The 19,079-nt window shown below is 69.1% G+C and overlaps 2 protein-coding genes across 3 annotated transcripts; one reads left to right on the forward strand and one right to left on the reverse strand.

The window, feature by feature from the left end:
- The first annotated feature begins 1,147 nt into the window (after positions 1-1,147).
- Positions 1,148-8,455, forward strand: OSBPL7 (oxysterol binding protein like 7). Of its 2 annotated transcripts, none has more exons than XM_066566871.1 (22): positions 1,148-1,450; positions 1,600-1,716; positions 1,847-1,900; positions 2,022-2,135; positions 2,217-2,315; positions 2,403-2,523; positions 2,600-2,703; positions 2,781-2,879; positions 2,960-3,089; positions 3,183-3,307; positions 3,423-3,503; positions 3,583-3,714; positions 4,339-4,429; positions 4,614-4,903; positions 5,665-5,802; positions 5,877-5,940; positions 6,049-6,127; positions 6,213-6,357; positions 6,993-7,134; positions 7,213-7,339; positions 7,417-7,539; positions 7,981-8,455. In XM_066566871.1, exons 1-22 carry the CDS (start codon positions 1,148-1,150, stop codon positions 8,087-8,089), a joined length of 2,787 nt encoding a protein of 928 aa, XP_066422968.1. In that variant the 3' UTR covers positions 8,090-8,455. The 2 variants fall into 2 exon arrangements, with proteins under 2 accessions (XP_066422968.1, XP_066422969.1); XM_066566872.1 differs by having other exon boundaries at positions 2,781-2,873.
- Positions 8,456-8,820: 365 nt separating this feature from the next.
- Positions 8,821-18,863, reverse strand: TBX21 (T-box transcription factor 21). Its single transcript, XM_066567063.1, has 6 exons — positions 18,439-18,863; positions 11,266-11,420; positions 11,051-11,172; positions 10,815-10,973; positions 9,627-9,688; positions 8,821-9,547 (listed from the first exon to the last, which is right to left on the reverse strand). The coding sequence occupies exons 1-6, from the start codon at positions 18,861-18,863 to the stop codon at positions 8,902-8,904; spliced, it is 1,569 nt and encodes a 522-aa protein (XP_066423160.1). The 3' UTR covers positions 8,821-8,901.
- Positions 18,864-19,079: the final 216 nt, after the last annotated feature.

A 19,079-nucleotide genomic window follows, 5' to 3' on the forward strand; every position in this document is an offset into this window, starting at 1 on the left:
CGCGGGGACGCCGGGACGGGCTTTGCCCCGCCGGGGGATGGAGAGCCCCGGGGGTACCGGCGCAGCCCCGTTCCGGTGCGAAGGGTCGGTGCCGATCCCGGGCAGCACCTGCGGGAGAGAGCCGGGAGACCCCCGGTGCCTCCCCTCGGAGCCGCCGATACCGGTGCCGGGTTATCTGGGGCAGCGTGGCTGTCTGCCGGTGCCGTGGTTACCGTATCGGTACGGCGGTGACGGTGCCGCCGTTACCGGCACGGTGCTCACCGGTGCCCGGGCTTGGCCGCTGTCCCGGGGTTATCCCGGGATCCATCCTACAGCAGCGGCCGGGACTCATGGATGCCCCGTTAGGGACAGCGCCGGGGGGGGTGGCAAGGCCAGGAGACGCTTCCCGTGCCTCAGTTTCCCCCTCTGGAATGGCGAAGGGGAACAAACGCCGTGCCGGGAGGGCGCGGGGCCACGCCGGGATTTGCAGGGCTCGGATGGAGCCGGGGTCGGTGCCGGTCCTTGCACCGGTGTCACCCCCGGGCTGTGCCAGGCTGGCCCCGGTGTCACCCCGGGCTGTGCCAGGCTGGCCCCGGGCTGTGCCAGGCTGGCCCCGGTGTCACCCCGGGCTGTGCCAGGCTGGCCCCGGGCTGTGCCAGGCTGGCTGGTCCTTGTACCGGTGTCACCCCCGTGCTGTGCCAGGCTGGCCCCGGTGTCACCCCGGGCTGTGCCAGGCTGGCCCCGGTGTCACCCTGGGCTGTGCCAGGCTCGCCCCGTGCTCGCCGGCCCGTGCCCCGGTGTCACCCTGGGCTGTGCCAGGCTCGCCCCGTGCTCGCCGGCCCGTGCCCCGGTGTCACCCCGGGCTGCGCCAGCCTGGCTGGTCCTTGTACCGGTGTCACCCCGGGCTGTGCCAGGCTCGCCCCGTGCTCGCCGGCCCGTGCCCCGGTGTCACCCCGGGCTGTGCCAGGCTGGCCCCGGTGTCACCCTGGGCTGTGCCAGGCTGGCCCCGGTGTCACCCCGGGCTGTGCCAGGCTCGCCCCGTGCTCGCCGGCCCGTGGGGCGGCGGGGCCGGACTCTGGACCCGGACTGGGTGGCACAGCCGCGATAACGCTGCCGGGGTCAAAGGCTCCGGCTCACGCAGAAGTCTCCGGGTGCCGGCGGCGCTGCCATGCAGAGCCCCCCGCGGGCTGGGGACGGGGCCATCCCCGCCCTCCCCGCTCCCGGCGCGGCTGCAGGGGCCGTCCCCGAGCTCCCTGACCGGCCGTGCCCTCCCCGCAGCGGCTCCCGCCCTGACGGCCGAGCTCGGAGCCCCGGCCCCGCAGCCCCGACGGGAGCGGGGGCCCGGCCCGGTGCCCCCCGGCCCCTCCGCTCTCCGGCCATGGGCAGCCACGAGAAGGACCCGTGCTCCCCGAAAAGGGCCCTGTCCCGCTCCAACAGCACCGTGTCCTCCAAGCACAGCAGCGTGCAGCAGGTCCGAGGGTTTGCATCGGGATTTGGGGGGCTCGGAATGAGCACAGGGAGGCTTTGGGGGCTGTGGGTACCGAATGTCCCTGCCTGGGGACGAGGTGGGCAGCAGCCTGTGGTGCTCAGGGACCCCCGCGCTGACCCCTGTCCCCGCAGGGCTCGGAGAGCTGGGAGGTGGTGGAGGAGCCCCGGGGCAGCCCCGGGCAGCAGCCGCAGCGGCACGAGGGGTACCTGCTCAAGAAGAGGAAATGGCCCCTGAAGGGCTGGCACAAGGTAAGGGGCAGAGCTGGCACCAGGAGCCCTGATCCGGGCTGGGCCTGGCAGGATTTGGGCAGGGGGGGCTGGCTCTAGGGGCTGCTGCCTGCACCCCCTCCCAGAACAAACCTTTCCCCTCCATCCCCAGCGGTACTTCGTGCTGGAAAACGGGATCCTGAAATATTCCACCACGCGCCAGGACGTGAGTGTGTGCCCAGGCTGCGGCCACGCAGCGTCCCCGGGGGCTCAGGGCTGGGGACACCCCCGTGGTCCCCCTGAGGAGGGGGCTCTGTCCCCTGACAGGCGTCCCTGCGCTCCCCCAGGTCCTCAAGGGCAAGCTGCACGGTGCCATCGATGTCCGTCAGTCCGTCATGTCCGTCAACAAGAAGGCTCAGAGGGTTGACCTGGACACGGAGGACAACATTTACCACCTCAAGGTGCCACTGGGAGGCCGGAGCTGGGCTGGGACGGGCTTGGGGACATCGGGTGGTGTCCCTCCAACCCGGCCCTGTCCCCAGATCAAGTCCCCGGAGGTGTTCTCCAGCTGGGTCAGCAGCCTGTGCTCCCACCACCACGGCGAGCGGCCGGGGCCGTGTCCCCCGGGGGCCAGCACGCAGGTGGGTGACAGCTGGGGGTGACAGTGCCAGGCAGGGCCTGGGCAGGCGGCCCCTGGCACGATCAATGCCCTCTGTGCCCCGCTGCAGGGCCAGTGGACGCGGATGCTGCCCTCGGGCAGCGCCCCTGCCCTGTCCACGCTGGCCAGCTCCCGGGACAAGGTGAGCGCCTGGCTGAAGGACAGCGAGGGGCTGGAGCGCTGCTCGGCCGGTGAGCGGGGCCCGAGGGGGGTGTGGGGCCGGGCAGGGTCCCCGTGGCCGCTCCCTGACCCCCGTGCCCCTGGCAGAGCTGTCGGAGTGCCAGGCCAAGCTGCAGGAGCTGACGGGAATGCTCCAGCACCTGGAGGCGCTGCACCGCATCCCCTCGGCCCCGCTCATCTCCGGCGGCCAGGTGAGAGGGACAGCCGGGGGAGGGAGGGGGTCCCGGGCCCCCCTTTCCCGGCTGCAGCCCCCTCCTGTCCCTCACAGCCCTCAGCTGCCACGGAGAGGCCCAAGAAGGGCCGGAGGAGCACCAAGATCTGGTGCACGCAGAGCTTCGCCAAGGACGACACCATCGGCAGGGTGAGGGTGAGTGGGAACCCCCACCCCGAGCTCTGCCTGGGCACGGAGCCCCCCGGGCGAGCCCCCTGAGCCCCGTGTCCCCCCAGGTGGGCCGCCTGCACGGCTCTGTCCCCAACCTGTCGCGCTACCTGGAGCCGTCGCAGAGCCAGCTGCCCTTCAGCGTGCCCCCGGAGTACAGCCAGCTGCAGCGCAGCTTCTGGGTGCTGGCCCAGAAAGGTGCGATGGGCCGGGGGCCGAGCCTGGGCGGGGGTCCCGGGGCGGGTTTTGGGCTGCTGGGGCTCAGCCTGACCCCCCCGTGTGCCCCGGCAGTGCACGGCTCGCTGAGCAGCGTGGTGGCGGCGCTGGTGGCCGAGAGGGCCCGGCTGGAGGAGATGCGGCGGGCGCTGGACCGGCAGGGCCCGGCCCCACGGCCCGGCAGCGCCGGCACCGCCGGGGTGAGGGGGCACGGGGGCCTCGGGGGCTGCTCCGGGGGTCCCCTGGCCCTGCCAGCCCTGTCCTGGCTGCAGGGGACCGGCCGGGGGGCTCGGCTCAGCCTCGCCCTTCCCACAGCCCGCCCTGCGCCGCTTCCACTCCCTGTCCGTCTCCTCCGACACCACCCTGGACTCCTTTGCCTCGCTGCACCCGGATGAGGTCAGGGCGGTGGGATGGGGAGGTCTGGGGGTGCTGTGGCGCCCCCGGCGCGGGGCTGAGCCGGTGGCTGTGCCCGCAGCCGGACGCGCTGCCCGCCAAGGGCCGGGAGCAGCAGCTCTCCAACCGCAGCATCGTCTCGCTGGCCGACTCCCACACCGAGTTCTTCGATGCCTGCGAGGTTTTCCTCTCCGCCAGCTCCTCTGAGAACGAGGTGAGGGGCTTGGGGGGCTCTGCTATGGGGGGCTCTGCTATGGGGGGCTCTGCAGACCCCCCGCCACCCCTCTCTGCTCTGGGTTCATCTGTCCCCTCTCTCTCCCCCGTCCCACCTCATCAGGCGGCCCGAGAGCCGCTCCCGGTGTCCCCACACGCCCCCGGATCCCCCCCGCTCCCCGTGTCCCCCCCAGCCCCCGGTTCCCCCCCGCTCCCCGTGTCCCCCCCAGCTCCCGCTTCCCCCCCGCTCCCCGTGTCCCCCCCAGCCCCCGGATCCCCCCCACTCCCCGTGTCCCCCCCAGTCCCCGGATCCCCCCCGATCCCCGTGTCCCCCCCAGCCCCCGGTTCCCCCCCGCTCCCGCTGTTCCCCCCAGCCCCCGGTTCCCCCCTCTCTCCCCGCTCTCGGGGTCTCCGCAGTCTCTGAGCCCCGGGGGGGGGGCGGGTGCTGCCCCCGCCGCTGCTCCCCCACCCCCCCATCCCGACACCCCCATCCCAGGATCCCGGGGCTCCTCCCACCCTTTCCGGGGGGCCCTTCCCGGTAGCGCCCCCCCCGCCCCCTCCGTGGGGTCCCCCCCACATCCCCCCGGGACCCCCGAAGCCGCCGACGGTCCCTGCGCCTCCTCAGCCCTCGGAGGACGAGTCGTGCATCAGCGAGGTCACCACCAGCGTCTGCGAGGAGCCCACCGAGCCGGGGGGGCCGGGCCGCCCCCCGACAGGTGCGGGGAGCGCCGGGGAGGGCACCGGGGGGGGAGCGGCACCGGCGGAGGTGCGGGAAGGGGGAACCGAGTTGGAGGCAGCTCTGCCTCCCGACACGCGAACGGGGAGCACGGGACGGGGGAACGGGGGAAGGGACAGCTCCGGGGACTGGGGCGCTCCGTGCCACCGGCCGCTGCCCGGCAGGAGCGGAGCGCCCGGGGCTGCCGGCGGAGCCGCCGCCGCTGGAGCCGCCGCTGGAGCTGCCGGGGCCGGACCCGCGGCGGAGGAGCCGCCTGCCCGCGCCCCCCGCGCCCTCGGGGGACGTGAGCCTGTGGGGGCTCCTGCGGAGCAGCGTGGGCAAGGACCTGTCCCGCGTGGCGCTGCCCGTGCAGCTGAACGAGCCGCTGAACACCCTGCAGCGGCTCTGCGAGGAGCTGGAGTACAGCGAGCTGCTGGACAGGGCCAGCCGCGCCCGCGACCCCCGGCAGCGCCTGGTGAGGGCAACGGGGACACCGGGGGCAGAGGGGACACCGGGGGCAGAGGGGATACTGGGGGGCAGAGGGGACACCGGGGGGAGCCAGGACACTGGGGGCAGAGGGGACACCGGGGGGAGCTGGGACACCGGGGGGCAGAGGGGACACTGGGGGGCAGAGGGGACACCGGGGGCAGAGGGGACACCGGGGGGCAGAGGGGACACCGGGGGCAGAGGGGACACCGGGGGGAGCCGGGACACCAAGGGGCAAAGGGGACACCGGGGGCAGAGGGGACACTGGGAGGAGTTGGGACACCGGGGGGAGCTGGGACACCAGGGGTTATGTGGGAACAGGGGAGAATTTGAGGATTTTGGGGACACAGGGGACCCCAAAGTCACGGGGAACAGGGGAGAATTTGAGGATTCAGTGGGCTCAGAGGTGCTTGAGGACACACGGGTCTCCTGGGACTTGTGAGAACGGGGGAGGGCAGGTGTGTGCCCGTGCCGGGCGTGGTGACAGCGTCGCGATGGCCATGGTGACACGGTGGCACGGTGACACAGTGACACGGTGACATGGTGCCATGGTGACACGGTGACACGGTGACACGGTGACATGGTGACACGGTGACATGGTGACACGGTGACACGGTGACATGGTGCCATGGTGACACGGTGCCATGGTGACACGGTGACACGGTGACACGGTGGCACGGTGACATGGTGCCATGGTGACACGGTGACACGGTGCCATGGTGACACGGTGACATGGTGACACGGTGACAGGTGTACGTGGCCGCCTTTGCCGTGTCCGCCTATGCCTCCACCTACTACCGGGCGGGCAGCAAACCCTTCAACCCCGTGCTGGGCGAGACCTACGAGTGCGTGCGGCCCGACCGCGGCTTCCGCTTCATCAGCGAGCAGGTGGGCACGGGGAGGGTCCTGGGGGGCTCCCCGGGCTGGGCGGGGCGCTGGCACGTCCCTCCTTGTCCCCACAGGTCTCCCACCACCCTCCCATCTCCGCCTGCCACGCCGAGTCCGACAACTTTGTCTTCTGGCAAGGTGAGAGTCCGGGAGGGTGTTGGGCACTGGGAGGGTCCCCCCAGGGCGGGGGGATTGGGGGGGTCTCACCTCCTCTTCCTCCTCCTCCTCCTCCTCCTCCTCCTCCAGACATGAGGTGGAAGAACAAATTCTGGGGCAAATCCCTGGAGATCGTCCCCATGGGCACCGTCAATGTCCAGCTGCCCAGGTGAGACCCCAGCCCCACAGACGGGCGCCCCCACATCCCCGTGCCCCCTGCCCCCCGTGCCCACCCACGAGGGCGCTGCCCGCAGGACCGGCGACCACTACGAGTGGAACAAGGTGACCACGTGCATCCACAACGTGCTGAGCGGGCCCCGCTGGATCGAGCACTACGGCGAGGTGCTGATCCGCAACACCCGCGACGCCTCCTACCACTGCAAGCTCACCTTCTGCAAGGTGTGCCCCGCCCCTTCCTGCCCGGGCTCCGCCCACACGCTGCCCTGACCCCGCCCCTCTGCATTATCATGGCCTGGCCCCGCCCCCTCAGGTGTGGCCCCGCCCCTTTACAGACGTGGTAATTAAACACTGTGTTGTTGCCCCGCCCCTTGTCTGGCCCCACCCCTCACTTATGGCTCCACCCCTTCCTGATAGCCCCACCCCTTCCCCAGTGACCCCACCCCCCCAGTGCCCCACCCTCTGCCAATTACTCTCCTGGCCCCACCCTTTTCCCAGTAGCCCCGCCCTTTCCAAATGACCCCACCCATCATAGCCCCACCCCTTCCCATTGGCTCTGCCCTTTCTAGAAGCCTCCCCCCAAAGCCTCATTGCCCCTCCCTTTTCCAATAGCCACACCCTCTCCTTGTGGCCCCACCCTTCCCCAGTGGCCACGCCCCTTTCAGATTACCCCACTCTTTCCAGAAGATTCCTCCTCATGGCCCCACCCTTTTCCCAATTGCCCCACCTGCTCCTAGCCACGCCCTCTCCCCATAGCCCCACCCCTCCCCGCGGCCCCGCCCTTCCCCGCTGACCCCGCCCCCCGCTCCCGGCCCCGCCCCGCTGAGGCCCCGCTGGCTGAGCCCCGCTGGCCGCAGGCCCGGTACTGGGGCGCGGGGGCCAACGAGGTGCAGGGCGCCGTGCTGAGCCGCGCCGGGACGGCCGTGGAGCGCCTGGCGGGCAAGTGGCACGAGGGGCTGCGCCGCGGGCCCGCCCCGGGCCAGTGCGTCTGGAAAGCCAGTAAGGACCTGGGGGGGACGCCCGGGGGGGTTCCCCCGCTCCGGGGGCTCTCTGACCGCCCCCGCGCCCCCCACGCAGACCCCATGCCCCGCGACCACGAGAGGAGCTACGGCTTCACGCAGTTCGCGCTGGAGCTGAACGAGCTGACGCCGGAGCTGCGCCGGGTGCTGCCCTCCACGGACACGCGCCTGCGGCCGGACCAGCGGTCAGCAGCGCCCCGGGGGCCGGGCTGGGCGGGCTGGGGCCGGCCCGGGGTCACAGCCCTGTCCCGTGTCCCCACAGGTACCTGGAGGAGGGGAACGTGCCGGCGGCCGAGGCGCAGAAGCGCCAGATCGAGCAGCTGCAGCGCGACCGGCGCCGCGTCATGGAGGAGAACAACATCACCCACCAGGCCCGCTTCTTCAGGTCTGGGGGGGCTGCCGGGGCTGGGACCCCCGCATCAGGGGGAGGGGAGACCTGCTGGGGGTCCTGAGGGCAGCTCTTGGCCCAGGGGATATGGGGCTCTCGGGGGATGTGGGGATCTTATGGGATGGGGAGACCCTTCCCAGCAGTCTTGAAAGAACCCCATAGCTCAGAGGGGTGGGGGGACTTTAAGGGAATGAGGAAAGCCCCCCCATGAGAGTCCTGAGGGCACCCCAAGGCTCAAGAGGATGTGGGGCTCTCAGGAAATGGGGAAACCCCCCCACCATGGGCGTCCTGAGGGCACCCCATGGTTCAGGGAGGTGTGGGGGATTTAAGGGAATTGTGAGACCCTCAGGAGGCCTCATGGTTCAGAGGAGCGTGGGGCTCTCAGGGAATGGGAAAAGCCCCCTGGAAGTGCCAACCGTGCCCCCCGCCCCGCGCCAGGCGTGTGACAGATGCCAGTGGCAAGGAGTCCTGGGTCACCAACAACACCTACTGGAAGCTGCGCCTGGACCCCGGCTTCTCGCACCTGGACAGCGCCGTGCTCTGGTAGCGCCCCAAACCCGGGCGTGCTGAGCCCCCCAGCCCCTCACAGCAGCGGGGCTGGTCCCCCCAGCACTGGGGGTGCAGAGCCCCCCTCCCCTCCCTTTCCGAGCCATTTTGCCGCTGTTTCAGTAAAACTGTGATAGAAACGTGGGAGGGGGGCACTGGCAATGCCTCCCCCCCGCCCCGGGGCAGAGCCTTGGGGACACCTGAGGCACTTTGGGGCAGGGGCTGGCAGTGCCCCCCTGCCCTGGGGGCACAGGATGATAAGGGGGGGTTCAGGGGGTCGCAGGGTGCCCGCGGGCGGGAGGACCCCACTGCCCCCCCCCCCAAATTGTGCACAGGGGCTGCTCTAATAAAGGCTGTGAAGAGCTGGGGTGTGCAGAGAGATTCCTTCTCTCCCTCCCCTCATCGCCAGCCCCGGGGGGCTCAGAACCCCCTCTCAAATTGAGCTGGGGACGCTCAAGCCCCTCCCACGCCCCTGCCGTGCCTCAGTTTCCCTCCCCACACGCACAGAACTGCCCAGAGCCGTGTCCCACAGTGCCCCCTTTATTGCGATATGCTGCTGCCCCCCGCCCCACACCGGGCGCGGGGGGGCTCAATAAATACTTCAGCATTACCCCCCCTCCCTTAAAAACCACCCACACCAAAAACAACCCCCTCCCCACCGCCCTCCCCGCCCTGCCCTCCCCGCTGGCCCCCGCCGCCGCTCCGGGGTGGCACCGGGGGCTGATTGTCAGGCTGAGCCCCGGGATGTGGGGCTGGGGGGCACACGGGACGCAGATTTGGGGTGTCCGGGGAGGCTCTGAGCCCCGCTGTGCCTCAGTTGCCGTAGTAGCCGTAGTAGCCGCCGTCGGTGAGCGGCTCCTTGTCGTAGCTGTCGCCGTTGCGGGGCGGGGAGGAGCTCTCGGTGCTCGAGGGGTACGGGGGGGACACGCGGCGCCGCTTGCACTCGTACAGCCCCGAGTCCGAGGGGTCCCCGGCGGCGGCGGCCTCGCTGCCCCAGCCCTCCAGCTCCTTGCCCTTCTCCTCGCGGGGCTCCCGGTACCAGCCCAGGGCCGCGGCGCCGCCCTTGGGGCCGAACTGCGCGGGGCTCCAGCCGCCCGCGAAGCCCCCCGGGCCCTCGGCGGGGTAGAAGGGCAGGGGCGGGTGCGGCCCGGGCGGCAGCGCCAGCGGCTTCACCCCGTAGGGCAGCGCTTTGCCCCCCCCGTAGCCCCCCTCGTAGCCGCCGTAGTCCAGCGCGCCGGGGCCCGGCGGCTGCTGCGGGGGGAAGAACCAGGACGGGGCGTCCTTGGGGGGCAGGGGCAGCGCTGCCGCCCCCCGCTCCCCCCCGAAGAAGCGGCCCGGGGGCAGCGGGAACTGCTCGGGCAGGAAGGGCTGGAAGCGCGGCGCCGGCAGCAGCTGCTGGCAGCCCGGAGCCTCCGGCGGGGACGGGGTCAGGCGGTCGCTCTCCGGGCCCGGGTACATCCTGGGGGCGCACACGGTGCGGGTTTTGGGGGGCTGCTCCCGCCCGATGGGGCCGGGACGGGAGCGGGGGTGACACTCACGAGTCAAAGTTGTCCCGGAATCCTTTGGCGAAGGGGTTGTGGTCGATCTTCAGCTGCGTGATCTGGGGGAATGTGGGTTGGGGGCGCTGCTGGCAGCTCGTTCCTTCCCCCCCATCCCAGCAGAATCCCGCCCTTCGCCTGGGCAGGCGGTGCTGGGGGGCTGGGGGACGCTGAAGGGGTTTGGGAGGGGGTACTGGGATGTGAGAGATGGTCCTGGAGGGTAATGGGGAACCCTGGGGGAGGCTGAAGGGATCCAGGGGAGGCTCTGGAAACCTGAGGGGATCTGAGGGCACTGGGAGCCCCTGGGATGCTGAGGGGACGCAGGGGGAGGTCCTGGGATGATGTGGGAATGCGTGAGATGGTTCTGGGAGGGATGGTGGGTGCTGAAGGGACCAGGGGGTGGCTGAAAGGGTCAGGGGGTCAGAGGATCCACAGGGAGGCTCTGGGAGTCTGAGGGGATACGGAGGCCTCTGGGATGCTGGGGGGATGCAGGGGGAGATCCTGGGATGCTGGGGGGATGCAGGGGACGATCCTGGGAGGCCGAGGGGATGCAGGGGGAGATCCTGGGAGGCTGAGGGGATGCAGGGGACGATCCTGGGATGCCGAGGGGATGCAGGGGGAGATCCTGGGATGCCGAGGGGATGCAGGGGGAGATCCTGGGAGGCTGAGGGGATGCAGGGGACGATCCTGGGAGGCCGAGGGGATGCAGGGGGAGATCCTGGGATGCTGGGGGGATGCAGGGGGAGATCCTGGGATGCTGGGGGGATTCAGGGGACGATCCTGGGATGCCGAGGGGATGCAGGGGGATATCCTGGGATGCCGAGGGGATGCAGGGGGAGATCCTGGGATGCCGAGGGGATGCAGGGGGAGATCCTGGGATGCCGAGGGGATGCAGGGGACGATCCTGGGATGCCGAGGGGATGTACCTGGGGTCGCAGGGACGCTGCAGCCCCGGGTGCTGGCAGACGGGGGTGGCCTGGGCCGAGGCCGGGGGGTTTCCCTGAAGCCCAGCACCCCCTGGATGCTGCTGGGGGGATTAACGGGGCTGCCCTGGGGGCTGTGGTGGCGCTGGGATATCCCAGCTGGTTTCTGGGAGGCCGCTGCCGGCGTTGCTGGGATTTTTGTGCTCTTGGGGGGTTTTTGGGGGGGTTCCGTGCTGGGGGGGACTGGCGGGGGGCTCGCACTCACGTCGGCGTTCTGGTAGGCGGTGACGGCGATGAACTGGGTCTCGGGGAAGGCGAAGGTGTGGGTGTGCGGGGAGGGGTACCCGTCCTCCCCCTCGCCCTCCTTCACCTCCGTGACGTGCAGCCGCGGCTGGTACTTGTGCAGCGACTGCAGCACGATCATCTGCGGGGTAAAACGGGACGGCCAGCGGTCAGGGGGCGTCACAGCGAGCTGCCAGGGCGGCGGGACCCTCCCCTCACCTGTCCGACGTTGTTGGAGGCTCCCTTGTTGTTGGTGAGCTTCAGCTTCCCAAAGGAAACCTCCTGCCGCATCCAGTGCGCGCCCGTGTTGGGCGAGTCGGGGTGCAGGTACAGGCGGTTCCCTGGGCGGGGACAGCGGCCACGGCGTCACCCCCGCCCCGGCAGCGGCAGGACGGTGAGGAGGAGGAGGAGGAGGGGGGATGAAGGGCCCGTACCTGGCATGCTGCCCTCGGCCTTCCCGCACTGCACCCACTTGCCGCCCTGGTAGCGCCAGTGGTGCTGGTCCACCAGCACCACGTCCACGCAGACGCTGTAGTGCGCCGCGGGGTTCAGCCCCGACAGGCTGAAGCTGAGGAAGGGGAACATTCGCCTGGGCAGGGGACAGAGGCACAGACACCGTCACCCCCCGCCCGGCCCGTGCGCACGGGGCAGTTTGGGGCGGGGGTGATGGGGAAACTGAGGCAGGCGCTGCCCCCCCCGCTGCCGCGGCCGGCGGGTGCCCGCGAGCAGCTGAGTGACCCCGGCAGCTGGGGGCCGCTCTCGGGGCCGAGCCCCCCCCGGCACCTTCCTCCCCCTCCCCAAGCACCTTCCGGATCGGAAACCAACACCGCTGCTATTTCGGGCCGGGCGCCAGCCCGCGCCAAGGGCAGGAAGGGGACACGGTGGCACCGGGGGGGACCACGGGGTGGCAGCTGCCACCCCCCCGGGGCTGCACCCGCTGCCTCCCGGGCGTCCCCTCAAACCACAGCGCTGCCCTGGGAGAGCTCTGCCCGCTGCTCTGCTCGCTGCTCTGCCCCTCGTGGGGACTCATCCCAGTGTCCCCAGTATCCCCAGTGTCCCCATATCCTCAGTGTCCCCAGTATCCCCAGTGTCCCCATATCCCCAGTGTCCCCATATCCCCAGTACCTCAATGTCCCCAATAACCCCAGTGTCCCCATATCCCCAGTGTCCCCAATGTCCCCAGTATCCCCAGTGTCCCCATATCCCCAGTGTCCCCAATGTCCCCAGTATCCCCAGTATCCCCAGTATCCCCAGTGCCCCCAGCAGCCCCAGTATCCCCAGTATCCCCAGTATCCCCAGTGTCCCCAGTATCCCCAGTGTCCCCAATGTCCCCAGTATCCCCAGTATCCCCAGTATCCCCAGTGCCCCCAGTGTCCCCAGCAGCCCCAGTATCCCCAGTATCCCCAGTATCCCCAGTGTCCACAGTGCCCCCAGTGTCCCCAGCAGCCCCAGTATCCCCAGTATCCCCAGTGTCCACAGTGTCCCCAATGCCCCCAGTATCCCCAGTATCCCCAGTATTCCCAGTATCCCCAGTATCCCCAGTATCCCCAGTATCCCCAGTATTCCCAGTAGCCCCAGTGTCCCCAGCAGCCCCAGTACCCCAATAGCCCCAGTATCCCCAGTATCCCCAGTATCCCCAGTGTCCCCAGTATCCCCAGTGGCCCCAGTACCCCAATGTCCCCAGCAGCCCCAGTATCCCCAGTATTCCCAGTATCCCCAGTATCCCCATATCCCCAGTATCCCCATATCCCCAGTATCCCCAGTATCCCCAGTATCCCCAGTATCCCCAGTATTCCCAGTAGCCCCAGTGTCCCCAGCAGCCCCAGTACCCCAATAGCCCCAATAGCCCCAGTATCCCCAGTATCCCCAGTATCCCCAGTGTCCCCAGTATCCCCAGTATTCCCAGTGTCCCCAGTATCCCCATATCCCCAGTATCCCCAGTATCCCCAGTGTCCCCAGTATCCCCAGTATTCCCAGTGTCCCCGGTTGGTGTCGGGGCCTCCAGCCGCGGCCGTGGGCACCAGTTCAGGCCCCCCCGTGGCTCCCGGCCATGGAATTTTGGCAACTCCTGGAGCCCCGATGGTCGGAGCTGGACACCGGTGTGTCCCCCCCGCTGCTGTCCGGTCACCCCATTAATGTCACCCCCGCCAGAACGCCACCAGCGCCACCACCCCTCAATTCCCCACCCGGGGAATCTTCACCCCCAGTTCCTGAGGGGAGGGGGGACTCGGGGGGAAAAGGGGGGTCCGGGCCCCCCCCTGCAGGAAGCGGGGCCGGGGGAAGAGCAGTGGAAAGAAAAGTCAGCGGGTGGAGGCTGACTCAAAATTGCCCTTGCGAGAGAGTGAGGAATAGAAAAAGAAAGAGAAGAAAAAGAAAAAAAAAATAGAAAGAGAAAGAAAAAAATGAGAAGAAAAAAAATACAGAAAAAGAAAATAGAAGAAAATTAAGATTAAGAAAAAGAAGGGGCGGGGGAGGAAGATAAAATAGAAAAAGAAGTAGAAAAAGGAAGAGAAAAATGAAAAACTATGAAAAAAATAAGAGGAAAAAATGAAGAATCAGGAGGAGAAGAGAAAGAAGGAGAAGATAAAGACTAAAAACAAGAGCATGAAAATAGTAAGAATAAGAATAAAAAGACGATAAAGAAAGCGATAAAGAAGAGGATAAAGATGAAGATAAAGAAAAAGATAAAAAGAGAAGTAAAAAGAGAAAGAAGCGGAGCCAGCAGCAGCGGGGGTGAGGAGCTGCTCGTGCTGGGGACCGGCGCTGTCCCCGAGCATCCCGGGCGTGCCCAGGTCCCCCAGGCGCCCGCGAGCGCGCTCAGACCCCGCTGTCCCCTCTGTGTCCCCACAGGGGCCGTCCCCGCGGGCTCGCATCTGCTCACATCAGCGAGCACGGGGGGTTCCAGCCGCTGATCGAAAATCGCGACCGCATTCAAAACCACCCGGGAGCTGCGAGCCGAGGCTGGGCCCCGGCCGGGCCGAGCTCCCAGCGCTCTGCTGCACCGGCCCCAGCTCTGCAAGGAGCGCAGAGGAAAAAAAAAAAAAAAAAAAAAAAAAAGCTTTTTTTGGGCTGGGTTTTTTGTTTTTTTTTTTTTTTTGCCTTTCTCTCCCCAGCGCGTTCCCCCGCGCTGCCAGCCGAGCCCCGGCGCTCACACGCTGCGGGGAAACCGCACGGGCACGGCAGGGCGGGGGCAGGAGCCGAAACCGCGCTCGCCTCGCCTTTATTTTTAAACCCCCGGAGCCCGAGCCCGGCCCGGGCAGCACTCGGCTCCCCCGGGCCCGGGCGCTGCGGTTTGGGAGGTGCCCCCTCCCCAAAAGGCGGGTGGGCACCGCTGGTTTCACCCTCGGACGGTTTTGTTCAGGCGCTCGGGGCTTGTCCCGGTGTGAACCGCTCGGTTCGGGGCGGCACCGGGACACCGAGGGGACACCGAGGGGACACCGAGGGGACAACTGGGGACACTGCGGGGCTGGGGACACACGGAGGGCAGCCAGGTGGAGCAAAGGAGGGCCGGGGGCTCCAAACCCCCGGCAGAACCTCCCCAGCCCCCGGCAGACTCGGGGGGGCTGCGGCTTCCTGAGCCTCCTCATCCTCATCCTCATCTTCATCCTCCTCCTCATCCTCATCCTCATCCTCATCCTCGTCCTCATCCTCCTCCTCATCCTCATCCTCGTCCTCCTCCTCATCCTCATCCTCATCCTCCTCCTCATCCTCATCCTCACCCAGCGGCAGCGCGGGGACCACAGGAGCCACCGGGGCCGCGTGGGACAGGGGACACGGGACACGGGAACAGGACACAGGACACGGGAACAGGACACAGGACAAGGGACACGGGACACGGGAACAGGACATGGGATGTGGCACATGGGACGTGGAACAAGGGACATGGGACATGAGACACAGGAACAGGACATGGGAACAGGACATGGGACACGGGACACGGGACACGGGACATGGGACACGGGACACGGGACATGGGACATGGGCCAGCCCCCGCTGCATGGCACAGGGCAGCGTGACATGGGGTGGTGGCACGGCAATGCACGGCACGGTGCCATGGTGTGATGATAGAGCATGGCACAGTCACATGGCGTGGCTGCTGGACATGGCACGGGGACATGGCATGGGGACACATCAATGTATGGCATGGTGACATGGCACAGTGACACGGCATGGGGACACATCAATGTATGGCATGGTGACATGGCACAGTGACATGGCACGGTGACACATCAATGTATGGCATGGTGACATGGCACAGTGACATGGCACGGTGACACATCAATGTATGGCATGGTGACATGGAAGAGCTGCTGGACATGGTGACACACCAACACATGGCATGGGGACATGGCAGGGGGACATGGCACGGTGACATGGCAATGCACGCCGTGGTGCCACAGCGCGGTGGCACAGCTGGACGAGTCCCGGTGGCAGCCGGTGACACGGCAGGGCTGTGTGGCACTGCACATCTGCACAGCACAGCTGCACCGCCCGTGTGGGTGACAGGGCACAGCCAAATGTCACAGCGCAGCGGGACACGGTGACAAGTCACAACATGTCTGCACCGAGCTGCCGGCCGGGCCCTGTGTGTCCCCAGCCCGGCCGGCCCAGAGAGCCATCCCCAGGGTCCCCAGAATGCGCTGCCACCTCTGGGGTCCCTCCTCAGGCACGGCCACCCCTCAGATCAAAGCCGCTTTGTGTCCCCAAAGCCACCCCAGTGTCCTGTCTGAAGGCAAAGCCGTCCCTGGTGTCCCCAAAAGCAGAGAGAGCCCCTGCACCCCCAAAGGCGGCTCTGAGCCACCTCCAAGTGCAGAGACAGCCCCTCGTGTCCCCAGTGACAGGGACAGCCCTTCTGTGTCCCCTCGAAAGGCAAAGCCAGCCCCTGTGTCACCCCAAAGCACAGGGCCAGCCCCCGAGTCCCCTCAAAATGCAAAGATGGGCCCTGTCCCAAAAGGCAGTGCCCCAAAAGATCCCAAAGGGCAGAGCCAGCCCCTGTGTCACCCCAAAGGGCAGAGCCAGCCCCTGTGTCACCCCAAAGGGCAGAGCCAGCCCCGGCAGGAATTCCCCGTGCCCGGCACTGCCGGGGTGCTGGTGAATCCTGGGGGTTTCTGCAGGAATCCTGCCCTGCCGGGCCCAGGAGCCACGGGGGACACAGCGGGGACAGGGACAGGGACAGGGGCAGGGACAGGGACAGGGACAGGGGCAGGGACAGGGATGGGGACAGGGACAGGGACAGGGGCAGGGATGGGGACAGTCGTGTGAAGCCGGCCGGGGTTGGTCTGCACGGGGATGGTTGGGCTGGGGTGGCCCAGGACAGGCTGGAACACTCAGGCTGGCACGGCTCAGGCTGGCACGGCTCAGGCTGGAACACTCAGGCTGGCACGGCTCGGGCCGGCACGGCTCGGGCTGGCACGGCTCAGGCTGGCACGGCTCAGGCTGGAACACTCAGGCTGGCACGGCTCGGGCCGGCACGGCTCGGGCTGGCACGGCTCGGGCTGGCACGGGACAGCAGGAGCGGTGCCAGCAGGGTCAATCGCAGGCCTGGCCAGCTCCGCCCAGCGCCCCCATGTCCCCCCAGGCTCAATCCCGCCGGGTCCTGCACCCATCGGTGCTGAGGAGCGGGCGGGACGGGACCGCGCGCCCTCCCTGCCCCAGAGCCCCCCAGGCCGGGGTTTGGGGTCCCCTTTGGGGCTCACGGCTCCCTCGAGCCCCGCTGGGGTTTCTTTCCTTTTCTTTCCTGTCTCTGCAGCGCTGCAGCCCGGCCCTGCACGCTGCAAAAGCAGCTCAGGGTCGGGGGAAACGGATGTTCTGTGGCTCGGGGTTTGACGCTCTCCATGGGCTGGGCTTGCGTGAGCCCCCCCTGCAGCGGGCGAACCCCCCAAGCCCGCAGCCCCGCCGTGCCAGGGGATGGAGATGGGGAAAAAAACCCAAAATTGGCGGTTTCGGGCTGGGAGAGGAACGCAGAGGCGCAGCGGGGCAGGGGGGAGGGATCTGCGGGGCCGCCTCAGTCTCCAGACCCTCAGCTCCGGCCCTGACACGGCGGGGAGGGCACGTCCCCAGCGCCCAGCTGGGAAAGAGAGCACAAAAGGGGGGGGAAGGCGGAATTTCAGCACATTCCTGCGGGGCCTGAGGGGTGGCGGGCGACAAACAACAAATTGGGGTGGCCGCCCCCCCTGCCACCCCCTGGGGACGCGTCCCCCCCTCCGTGCCGGGCTCGGAGCATCCCCGGGCTCGGCCGTGCCAAACCAAGCGGCCCTAACGTGTTTAGACTTCCACCGCATCCAGCAGGTCGGGCTCAGCATCGAAGTGACACCATCTGTCTGCGGCCGAGGGGGCACCGAGGCACCCCTGGGCACGGGGCTGCGGCTGGGCAGGGGGGGCAGCAGGGCCTGGGGGGTCCGTGCCAGCTGCTGAGGGCACAGAGCGGGGGCGCAGCTCTTGGCTCGGGGTTTTGGGGCCCCTCGGGGTGATCTGGGGGCGGCAGGGCTGTGTGGGATCCCTGCCGTGATCCCATTGCCAGGGGGACCCCAAAGTGCAGCCCAGGGTGGGTTCTCCTCATCCTCATCACCCCAGTGTGGGGCTCAAGGACGAGGTTGACATTTTGGAGTCCCCTTGCTCCACGTCGTGGCCACTCCACGGCCCCACAGGGCCTGTAGGGCGCCCAGACCCCCCAAACTGGGGTTCGGGCAGAGCCCCCAAAATCCCCCGATCCTCTCCAGCCCCGGAATCTGCAGCCCAGCACGACGGGGACAGCGAGTGCCCGGCGGTGGCGTCACCAAGGGCCATTTTGGCAGCCGGGACGTGCCCAAAACGCTGCCCCTGCCCTGGTCACAGAGCTCGGGGGGGTTTCTAGCCCAGAGAGGGGACAGGGAGGGGACAGGGAGGGGACAGGGTGCCACCCACCCGCCCACGGCGCCCTGGGGTGGCAGCAGCTCCTCTCCACTTGTTGCAGGGCCGAGCTCCGGATCCGGCCCGTGGGCTGGGGCCGGATCAGAGCCGCCTGCGGGCCCCTGGCAGCGCCGCCACCGCTGCCACCCTCCTGTCCCCCCCTGACACAGCTGGGGACACCCCCAGACCCTTTTCTGCTTCCCACAAGCCTCAACCCCCGAGGAAACAGCGCCAGGGGACGGCCGGGATGCTTTGCCTCCCCCTCCCAGGCTTTTCTTAAAACCCGCGAGGGGACGGGGGGCCCTTCTTACACCCCCAGCTCCACAAACACCTCCCGCCCTTCCAGCCCTTGGGGAGGCGAGGCAGGACCCCCCCAGCCCCTCACCGGGTCTGTCCCACCCCGTCACTGCTGTGTCCCCATCCCCGCACCCCCGGTGCCCGCACGGGACCCCCGCCCTGCCCGGTGCCGGTGGCGCTGCCCATCTCTGCGGCGGTGCCCCCGTTCCCCCGGGGCTCTCAGGTTCCCCTCGGTATCCCCACCTCGTCCCTTCCGTCGCCTCACACGTCTCGAGATCCTTCCCTGTGCCCGCACAGCCCGGTCCCCGCCGGCCCCCGTCCCGCTCCGTCCCTGTCCAGCCCAGCCCAGTCCCCTCCAGGCCCTCCCGGTGCCCCCGGCTCTCCGGTGGTCCCCGATGGTCCCCGGTGCCCCCGGTGCTCACCTGCCCTGCTTGGTGATGATCATCTCGGTCTGGTGCTTGTGGAACTTGGCCCAGAGCGGGAAATTGTTGAGCATCACCTGCACCTTCCCGGCCGCCCGGTACCCGGGCAGGGCACAGAGCGGGGGGCACAGCGGGCCCCCCCCGCCGCCGAACCCGCCCTCGGCGCCCGCGTAACCTTCCAGCGGCGGGGCGGGGGGCGGCGGCGCCCGGTACGGCGGGCACGGCCCCAGGAAGCGGCCGCCGAAGCCGCCGGGAGCGCCGTAAGGGAGCGGGGGGGCTCCCGGTTCCGGTGCCCCTCCATCACCGAAGAAAGCGGCGGCGGCGGCGTCCCGCGGGCCCGGCGGCTCCTTGGCGAAGCCGGCGGCGGCGCTGAGCATGGGGGCGGCGGGCCGGGGGGCTCCGGTGCCCGGCTCCAGCGCGCCCATGGACGGGCGGGGGGCGCCGGCCCCGCTCAGCCGCTCATGGGGGTCCCCGGGACGCGGCGCCGCTCAGCGCTGCCCGCCCGGCCGCGCTCCCGCCGCCCCCTCCATGCCCGGTGCTACCGGGGGGCCCCGAGCGGCGGCGGCGGCTCCGGGACGGCCAAGAGGGAGCGGGGGCAAAAAAACCAACCCGGCAAAAATCCCCAAAAGCAGCCGGAAAAA

This window comes from Molothrus aeneus, chromosome 28, assembly GCF_037042795.1.
Source record: "Molothrus aeneus isolate 106 chromosome 28, BPBGC_Maene_1.0, whole genome shotgun sequence".
Lineage (NCBI taxonomy): Eukaryota > Metazoa > Chordata > Aves > Passeriformes > Icteridae > Molothrus > Molothrus aeneus.